Source organism: Aulostomus chinensis, chromosome 8, assembly GCF_037954235.1.
Source record: "Aulostomus chinensis isolate RoL2024-O1b breed Wild chromosome 8, RoL_Achi_v1.0, whole genome shotgun sequence".
NCBI classification, from domain to species: Eukaryota; Metazoa; Chordata; class Actinopteri; order Syngnathiformes; family Aulostomidae; genus Aulostomus; species Aulostomus chinensis.
Genome location: NC_141327.1, coordinates 20,962,724 through 20,973,009, shown reverse-complemented (window position 1 = coordinate 20,973,009; position 10,286 = coordinate 20,962,724). Strand labels below are relative to the sequence as shown.

Below are 10,286 nucleotides of genomic sequence, written 5' to 3'. Positions count from 1 at the left end.
TGAATGTTCCGGTGGTTTGCTTCACAACAATATTCTAATAAACTGACACTTCACAAAAAAAAGGTAATTTCTATCTTAAAGGAACATGCCAAGTTTTATGTGAAATTTCCCATCGTCCTCAGAGCGACGATAGTTGCACTTCTCTCCTCTATGCCGGATCAGGGAAAACCAGACACCAGCTAACTAGTTAGCTTAGCTTAGTGAATGGTCGTGAGTGGGAAGTGTTAGCATGCCTCAGTCATATCATCAGACAGATAAAGTTCAGGATCTTGATTTGTTTAGCTGTAATCGGTCGCTCTTCCAGTTGTCAACAAACATTTCAACATGCCGGCTGAAGATTTGGATGTTGTTTGCTAACCTGCCCATTCGCTACCATTCGTTGCTCTAAGCTAACTAGCAGTTGTCTCTCAGCTCCTCGATGCACTCATCTAGGAAATAACGGTATCTACCTTTTTGCCTGCCTCTGAGGAGGATGACAAATGAGGAGGATGACGAATAAAGCGTATTTCCCAAAAATTTGATGTGTTCCTTTAAATCTTCATGACATAATCCTGCTAGATGATAACTGATGAGGCAGAGTTAGTCAGGTTTAGGCTTCTTCTCCAAATGTGCTGCACTCCTAGTTGCAGTTACCTTTTTTTACTTCAACCTTGTATTTATTTTTGTATTTATTGTAATGTCCTGGTACATCTGCACAAAGTGAGCATCAGAAGTGCTTCCCTTTGTATGTTAGAATAAAAATAACTTATCAAACCCTCTCTCTCTCACACACACACACACACACACACACACACACACACACACACACACACACACACACAGGGATTGGTACAAATATCTACTAGGCCCCATCTCTGCAAGCCCCCCAGCTGAGCCGCTAGAGAGTTAGTGGTCAGCAGGTTGTAATGAAGCAGCATTTCCATTCATATCCACACACATACAAACACATACATACACACACATACACACACACACACAGGCTAGCATTTTGGGTGCGTTATTCTGGTGCTTTCGCCCCTCTCGCATTCTGTATGGTGCTTTTTGTTTTGCACCACACATACACTAACTGGGAGCCTGCTGCTTTTGTGGGTTTTTTTTGTCCTCATTCCTTGTTAGCTGCTTTTGTAAATGTGCTGATGAGTTTTAACGTGCAGGTGCTAAAAAAAAAAAAAAAGGTTTTTGTCATGGGCGGATGAATTAGGGATTATTTCCCTTTGATAGCTGCAAATGACAAGTCTAAATCTTTAAAGGAACAATCTGTGACCCGAAGCAGGTTCCATCTGCCACGTTGAGTACTGGTAAAGTACTCTGTCTTCTAGATACTTGTGTTGTTTAAGATTCAACCTAAGTCTTGAAATCAATTATACATAATTACATTTCAAACTCTGGTAAGGTGAAAATGAAACAGCAAATTAAGATTTTTCTACGTATTGAAAAGTACAGATTGCGCCTTTAAAAACAATGTCAGTTCGTTTTCCTCTCAAACACCAAACGCAGTCAGGGATAAAACTTCCAGCACACAGACAGTGTCAGTGGCGTCAAACTGTAGCTCCGACCCCTGGAGTTGAATTTCAGCGTGCGTCTGCATTTGTGTGGTGCGCTCGCTGTAGAAATCAAATATTGAGAGCAAAAATTGTTGAATTCCCTTCACAGAGTGCAATCTGAGAGTAATATTGCATACAGATTAGGAAAGAAATTTCAACATGATTGTACACTGATTTAAACTGGAGGACATTCAGAGAGCGGCCTCCTGCAATATGAACTCAACCAGACTCAATATAAAAAGTAAAAAATATAAAGATTTTATGCTGTGTTTAGCAGATCTACACCAAAATTTAATGAGATCTTCCATGGCCCTTGGTGCACCCCCGCATTTGGTTTGATGAAATTCAGCTCAATAGGTTTTTTTTTTTTTTTTTTCCCCTTTGCTTAATCCTACTAAAAACAAACAAATGAAAAGGTAGAAATGCCACCAAATCACTGCCGACCCAGCAGGTATTGTGATCAATTAGCAGGTACAATAATCACACTGATCTCCACATCAGCCTTAGCTGAACAAACGTTACCACAAATTAAAAGACACGGGTCACATTTATAAGAGATATGTTGAACAAAACTTAATGGCCCTCTGTTACGCTGTGTGTTGTTATTTCTCCTCTCAGGCTGTGACTGTTTCATTAAGCTCAGCAACAATATGAGATATAAAATACAAGTTATACATTTTCCCTTCTCTACCTGGATTAAATATGGGATGGTGTCTCGACCGCTGTAAGAACGATGAAGTCTTAAACTTTGTCCTGTCTTTGAATGTATGTTTCAAGAGAGCGGAATATGAAATGTAATGTGAAAGCATGTTATATTGCATAGTCAAGTTGCCGCAGATATCACCATTGTAAGATATATGTAGACAGTGCTAACAGTGTGTTTATACACTATAGACTAAATGGCAGCTGAACTCTTCCTGTCATTTGCCCACGTTTAGTGTCGTGTTTGATTGTTTAACCCCCCCCCCGTGTGCCGTCCTTATCCAATTTAAGTGCCAACGTAATAATGGGCTATGAAATCAAAGTTCTCGCCAGCAAGAAAGAAGGTTCTGTATTCTCACTGAGAGAGAGAGAGAGTCTATCCAGTCTGATCCAGACACAAATATAGTAATGAAAGGCGGCTTCTCATCACTTAAATCACTGACGACAGTTGTGACTCGGAGCTCATGAGGAGACGAGACACAATCAGATTAAACGCTGCTGACGGCCACTGCGGCTTCACGTCACGAATGCACTCTGTGAAAGCAGCAGAAGAGCGAATCTGAAAGCTGTTTGTGTGATTTAAGGGCCAGAAAAGGACATTTCTGCAGAAAAGAAAAACCTGAAACACAAAAGCTCCTGGAGATGAAGGTTCATTATCTCTCACAATTATCTCTCATGATCATTCAGGATTCTTAATCTCTCTCACTGCCTCCCTAAAGTGAACTTTCTTGTTTGTTCTGGTGTGTTATTTATTATTCTGTAGCCCCACGTCCAATGAGAACCTTCGGTTTTCCTTCTACCAACACACACACACACACACACACACACATTTTTTTTTTTAACACTGATTATGTTTGTGGACTTTCACAGACATTGTCTGTAAAACTAAGAATTCTGCAGCAGAATATTTTTGGAGATAATTGCTGTACAGTATTTGTAAGCTCTATTTTTGTATATTGCTATTTTGGAGAAAATAATGTGCTTTTTTTTCTTTTCTTGTTTTTGCTAATTTCGTGTTTATTCATTTTAAGAAAATGTTGCATGTGACTGACTTGAACTGTAAATAAAATTTCCAAGCTTTGGGGAGATTTGGGGGTATTTTCTTGTGTCCTACGAAGTCTCGATTAAAGGTCCTGAATACTTCTGTTATGGAGACATTATTTATTTTTGGAAAACATCTCTGTTCTGGCATTATGGCTTGTTTTGTATTATGCCTGAAAACTCAACTGATCAAATTGAAGATTGATTTTCCAAAGGAGTCTTTACTTTTTTCTAAAGTCACCAACACTGTAACTTATTTTACTGTTCAGACCTGTTTAGAAACTCATGACAAATCAATACCTTGATGAGTTAAAACTGGGAGAACTGTGTCACACCGCCATCGTGTGGCTGTGACGTGTCAGTGCAGGGGATCTGCATCGGAAGCTTTAGTTTCTTTATGACTTTCAGTTCTCTCGAAAAATGCAAAGCAAGTCAATGATGTGTCTGAAGCAAGTTTTGATTGCTTTTTTTTTTTTTTTTTTCTTGAGTCCTATTTTGGACAGTCTTATACAGCAATAAAAGAATAATTGAATTTCAGGCGAACCTGCAATTGCCTAAAGAATTGCTAACAACAGCCAAGACTTTTACCAGGCTTTTTCCAAAAACTTCTCTATGAACGCTATTATGTGCTTTTCCACACGTCGCCTTATTGTGTAGTCTCACACCATCACAGGTATTCGCGTCCCCACCTCGTCACAGTCACATGACCTCAGTTTGACTGACGTTCACTGTACTCGCTTTAATTTTTGCTAAGTTTATGGGCCCTTTTTTCTTAAGAGATCATTTGACTGACAGATGTCAAAGCAGCTCTTCTGATGGGATTAATAGTGCTTTTTTTTTTTTTCAGGAGTTCCAGGAAGTCTTCGTTAATACATTTGTGTGACACTGAATTCCCACAAATATTTGGTGTAGTAGTTGAATTTTAGGACTACTAATCACGTCTAGTACTTGTTAAAACACAAGTCATTTATAGTACATGATCCACAGAAGATTTGTACTAGTAGTACCAGTACATGATCCACAGAAGATTTGTACTAGTAGTACCAGTACATGATCCACAGAAGATTTGTACTAGTAGTACCAGTACATGATCCACAGAAGATTTGTACTCGTAGTACCAGTACATGATCCACAGAAGATTTGTACTCGTAGTACCAGCACATGATCCACAGAAGATTTTTTTTTACGCAAAGCCTCTCTGCTGCATGTGCTGGTGTCTATGACGAAGAAAAGAAAAACCAACACTTCTGCTCAAAGTCTTTCAAAGTGAAGTAATAATCCTGTTTTTTAAAGTACAGATATTTGTGGTAAAAGTGTTAAAAAGTTTTTAAAAAAAAGTCCGAAAAAATATTCAAATACCATGTTCCATGTTTATGATGATTACATTTAATAACTTTTCACTTGAAACAAGATTCTCTCAACAGTTCAAAAATTCAATTCAATGACCCCCCCCCCCCAATTTAAAATATAGGAACAAGATTGTTAAAATGTGCGGGGTAGATCATTTTAACAAGGTTGATACGGAGGCAAGTATGCGTCACAACGCCAAATAAACAGGATAAACCCTGAAAACCCACAACATTTTTTGACTAAAGATACAAATCAAGATGTGGTCTCACACGTTTTTATTACAACATTCAAAAGCAGTGTGTCATGTAGATTTTTCGAAACCCATCAACACCAGCATTTCAATTTGTGACTATTAAACATAAACTATACATATAAATATATGTAAAACCTGAGTGCATATAAACCAAGCTACAATGTGAAGAACTTCAAGAGAACGATACTGAAGTGACACCACACCAAAGCGCTGGTGTAGGTGATCCCAGCATGTGCAGCTTCAGCAGCACTCGATGTGGTATTGCTGGTGGAGTTTGATGTCAGCGCCATCGTGGTTACTGCTGCTGCGGTCATGGTTCCAGCATTAGCTGTCTTGGTACCAGTGTTGCCAGCTGTTGTCGCGGCGTTTGCAGTCCCAGCGTTGGACGTCTTGGTCGCAGCGTTTGCAGCAGTGGTAACCGCCTTGGCGGCAGTGGTTGCAGCCTTGGCGGCAGTGGTCGCAGCCTTGGCGGCAGTGGTCGCAGCCTTGGCGGCAGTGGTCGCAGCCTTGGCGGCAGTGGTCGCAGCCTTGGCGGCAGTGGTCGCAGCAGCTGTTGTAGCTGCGCCGTTTGTTGTAGCAGCAGTTGTCTGGGCACTTGCCGATGCTGTTGATCGATGATTCAAAGATAAAGATAAGAGAGGAATGTGTTCATTTTTCTGTCATGTTTCACTCTGATGTAACAAAGAACAGTACTCACTGATGATGAGGAGTTGTATCAGGATTAACAGCAGCATTGTTTTTAATCTCACACCTAAAAATGAAGAATACACCTCATTGTTTTTGATCGCACAAAATAGTTTGAAATACAAGTTATTTAGTTTTACTTAAATCCACATTAATGGACGCTGAAAGGATTTTATACTCACAAAATGTGTTGTATCTGTGGTGGCTTGGAGTGCTCGTCTTCTCCGGTCTTGAGGTTTCAACCTCAGATGTGCACCTTTCACCAAACCTCCGTCCGTGTCCGAGCTTTTATATATGAATAATGACACAGATGAAAAATGATGTGGGAAAGTCCGAGCTTTACACCTTTGTCAAGGCTGATCATTCCTTCCACACAACTGGGTGACTAATAGCTTTGTGCACGTTCAGGGATTTCAGGTTGTTTCACTGCAACTGAAAAGACTTGCAAAGCAAACAGTCGGGTGACAAAGACGAAGTCACCACCTTGACAGTTGTGACTTATTTGTGCACAACCTCCTGGATGAATGCGTCATGTAAACCATGTGGAATGAGTGTAAAGGTGAGGTTGCCTTTGTGTTCACCCTCCTCGTCCAGTTATTCAGGGGTGAACATACATGAAGACATTCTTCCACACCTCGTGATGCGTTTATGTACGTACCTCGGACATAGTGACGATGTGTCACGAGGAAACAAACATCAGCTACACATTGTTGTCTAGATTCAGGACGCTTTTTTCTGAAACTGTGAAAAAAATGCACCGAAGGTCACTTTGCAAGCACACGTCAGCGCATGAACTTTGTGTAGCTGCTGTGAATTCATCCGATTCAAAAGAAAATCTGATTTTGCAGTGTAATTTTCTGTAAAGGACATGAAATCACATTAGTCGCACTAACATAGGCTGAGCCGCCGTGCATCAAAACAAGAACGTGGCCATGACGACCAGCGGAAACGCATCATCACGGCTGTTTAGCATCGAGATCAAAACATAAAATATGTGCAGCACGCTGATGAATTATCAGACACGTTACCAAAGGAAAAACATCAACCTCCCACCAGCAGGCCTTCATGTTCATTTGTTCTCAACCGACATGAATCCAATCTTGAATGTGGTTTTAAAAGGAGGCTGAAATGAGTTTAGATGGTTGGTTTTGATCTGGATCAAAGCTTCAGCACGCGTCGTTCAAGACATCGCGGTGAGATTGGGTTAGTTTTGATCCAAAGAAAGATAAAAATTAGTATTCTGCAGTCAGAAGTGTGGATTCTGATGAAATAATACAATTTGTGTACATTGCGGTTCCCTATAAGAATGATTTTAAACATTCTCTAAAAGTGTCAGGACATATTTTTGAGTGTTTGTTTTTACTATTTGTTGTAGGAAAACCATTGTAATGTTTGTGTTGCTTAATTGTGCTATTTTGTTATGATAAAATCACTTATATGACCTCACGCTGACTGTTCTTATTCCTCACAGAGCTATTCGCCTCCGATGTGCTCTATCCTTGCGTTTAGAACACCGTTAATCCAGATTAGCAGAATATAAATCAAAATCTTAAAAATCCTTCTTGACCTTTGGGAATATTTAAAGCTGCACAAAAGCTTTGACTTTGTTTTTGTCATAAATTGTTTTATTCCTGCTCTGCAGCACAAGAGATGGGTTTTTATTTCCCAGATAAAGAGTAACACGTCAGGTTCCATCACCTGAAATTGTTTCCCTCCACTTCTGAACCAAGTGGCAAGCTTATAAATATTGGGAAACAATTAATAATAAAGGCCACGTTTCTTTGATCACGTGATGTGGATATTAATGTCATCAAATAGTTTCAAGAATACCAAAACCTCCCAATCATTGTTTTTCCTTTCAAACTCAGAGGGTGTTGCTAGGCAGACTTCGCACACGAGTAGCGATAACTTCTCATGACAAGCTTCTTGGTTTGATACACAAACACATATAAAAGCCGATCAATATTTCACCCGGCGACTTAACTCTGCTGATCTTAACTGAGTCAGGTGTGATCTCCATGACTTCTCTTTAAATGATCCAGCTTTAATAATTCAAAGAAAAAAAGAAAACCTCCCAAGGTTATCATATTCCATGACTTTTTCTGATTATAAGAACCCTGCTAGGCGGCTCAGTCACAGATAACAAGGGTTCTGAGTCTCTGGGCCTGATGTCACAGCCTCAAGAGTAGATTTATGTTGTAGTCAGATGCTTTTAATCAAGATCACTTAGCTTCAAACCTCCAAAAACTTTGATGCTTTGGTTTACAGTCTCCAATGAGAGGGAACCCAAACCCCATCAGACTGCTTTTTTTGTTGTTGTTCAAAAATATTTTATTTAACACAAAAGTTTTGTTAATGTTTTTCCAGAACCACAAAAAGCCCTCAAAACAGGCCGATACAGTAAATCACCATTAAGATCAGATTCGATCAGTAATCAGATTTTATCTGGTTCCCTTCCACAGAAAAACTGGCTGAGTTGTGTTTAAGAGACACGACAAGCGGAGTGGTGAGCAGATGGGTTTTTATTCTTTCAGTCTTCAGGTCAACTCTTTACTGCGCTCGGCTTTGGCCTTTTTAGGTTTGGGGTTTGAATTCTGGTTGTTGGACTTCTGCAGCAGCGCCAGCGTGTCGCGCTTCTCAATCCTCCTGAGTTGTTTCTTCTTCATCCTCTTGATCTTTGTTGTGTTACGGATCTGCGAAAACAAGTGAACATTTCTGTCATTTCAACATCCGGGAAGGCTTCACTTCTGTACATCACGTGATGCGTCTATTATCGATTCGTCTGCAGGACACGTGAGCAACAACGTACCACTTGCACGATCTCAGCTCTGCGTTCATTCTCCGCTCGCCGCTTCAAGTTGTCTTCTCTTCTTTTCCTCTTTTCCTGATAGGAGCGGGAAAGACAAAGGTGAAATAAACAGCTTTGATATGACGCAGCCTGCCACAAACACGCGTCGGCGTACCTCTTTCTGTAGGTCTTTCTGCTCCCTCAGCTGTAAAGAATACTGTTTCACCAGCTCCTTCTCTCGCTTGGCCGCCATCTTCTTCTCCCAGGAGGAACACAAGGGTTTGTCTCTCACCATTGCAGAGAATCTGAAGCAAAAAAACACATCCAGCAGGTTAATAATATAATCTGAGGGTTCTGAAGTCATATCACATGATTACAACCATCTATAAAAAAAAGAAAAAAATTGCAGGATTTTAATGGTTTTTTTGGGCAGTTTTTGCTATTGTTTTGTTGCTGTAGGTGTTGTGATGTCATCGGTCAACAAAAACATGTCTGGCTCTTTCAGGAGTGAAAAAGAAGTGACGCTCGGATAGAAAACATCATCATTGTGACTACTTCAATGACTGATCGTACTTTGAGTATTTTGTTTTAACTGAAACTCCAAATATTCAGCTATTTGTGAAGTACATGGAGTGTTTTGATCTCGAGGGAACAATAATTTACACAATGAAGTACCTGAACTTTCTGTCCTCAAAAAAAAAAGCCATGAGTCTTGATTCCCAGTACACGCGCGTGCAGTACATTTATCAATTAATAGTATTATAAGTGCATTACACATCAACATTGCAAGAGCTGGATTAGTGGTTAAGGCCAATTAAGAAACGCTCCAGTAGAGGTTCGAGCCTGCTGGTGCTTGTCATGTTGCCTGTCACGTGACATTGTTATGATTAGGCTCCTGTTCAATTAGAAATCATGAAGGTCGGATGTTTGTCTACTGCAGCTTCGTCTTCAGCTGCTGGGAGGAAACTGTACAAACATGGCCGCTGCTCCTCACCTTTGCTTGTTGCGGTCCTTCCACACTCGCCCTGACTTCGGTTTCCCCAGTGGAATCACTGGATTCGGTTTCCCACTCGGACCCTGACGAGGTTTCTTCTGTGGCTGTGCGCCGGTCTCAGGGATTGCGGGGGCCGTTTCTGCCGGTGCTGGCTTAGAGGGTTGAACGTCTCCGTTAACCTCGGCTTGTTCTGCTGTTGTGTCGGTGTGCGGCTCTGCTGGCTCCGGCAACACAGGTTCGACACACACGCTCGGCTTCTCCTCGGCAGGTTTCTGTTCTTCCTCCTCCGCTTCTTTGCGCTCCTGGATAACAGACCTCCTGGTCCTCCGGACCGGAGTCCTCACCGGCGGTTCAGAGTCGAGCAGTGCGGCTGGAGTTCGCACCCTGCGGCCGCTGCGAGTCCGCCTGGTCTCCACCGGCTGTACATCCTCTGCTTCGAGCCTCACATCAGAGGCATTTTCACCAGAAATTGACCTTTTCGACATGTTTTCTTTTTGAATGTAATTCACCACATTACACGAACTTCCTAACCCACGTGTACACAGAGACCCAGCGATGTCACTTGCGATTTCCGTTTCTGTCTCCAGTAAACAACGTCCGGCTTTATTACCGCCACCTGCTGGTCTGGAGGTCGAACAGCAAAGCAGGAAATCACGCTAAACATTCCAGTTTCTTGAGCTAAAATGAATTATCACAGTAAAAATGAATCTATTCCTTGTTTAGTTATTGTTCTTTTGTACATTTTCTTACTATTTGGGATTCCTAGGTCAAAAGACGGATATTTCCACTGAGAACTATTGTCTACTTCGCGTGCATCCGTTGTACTGGTTCGTTTTTACTGGTTTTCAGATAAACTCTTCCATTGTTGACCTCATAAACTGGCTTTGATTTGATGTTTTTTTTTTCTAATAAATGAAATGCTGCCATCTT

The 10,286-nt window shown here is 41.0% G+C and overlaps 2 protein-coding genes across 2 annotated transcripts; both read right to left on the bottom strand.

The window, feature by feature from the left end:
• Positions 1-5,008: 5,008 nt before the first annotated feature.
• On the bottom strand, positions 5,009-6,414 carry LOC147257603 (uncharacterized). The gene is made up of 4 exons (XM_086210223.1): positions 6,233-6,414; positions 5,757-5,859; positions 5,588-5,641; positions 5,009-5,494 (listed from the first exon to the last, which is right to left on the bottom strand). Exons 1-4 carry the CDS (start codon positions 6,239-6,241, stop codon positions 5,046-5,048), a joined length of 615 nt encoding a protein of 204 aa, XP_086066349.1. The 5' UTR covers positions 6,242-6,414; the 3' UTR covers positions 5,009-5,045.
• Positions 6,415-8,078: 1,664 nt separating this feature from the next.
• ccdc86 (coiled-coil domain containing 86) lies at positions 8,079-9,955 on the bottom strand. Its single transcript, XM_086211617.1, has 4 exons — positions 9,357-9,955; positions 8,538-8,667; positions 8,384-8,458; positions 8,079-8,267 (listed from the first exon to the last, which is right to left on the bottom strand). Exons 1-4 carry the CDS (start codon positions 9,839-9,841, stop codon positions 8,112-8,114), a joined length of 846 nt encoding a protein of 281 aa, XP_086067743.1. The 5' UTR covers positions 9,842-9,955; the 3' UTR covers positions 8,079-8,111.
• Between the last annotated feature and the right edge of the window lie 331 nt (positions 9,956-10,286).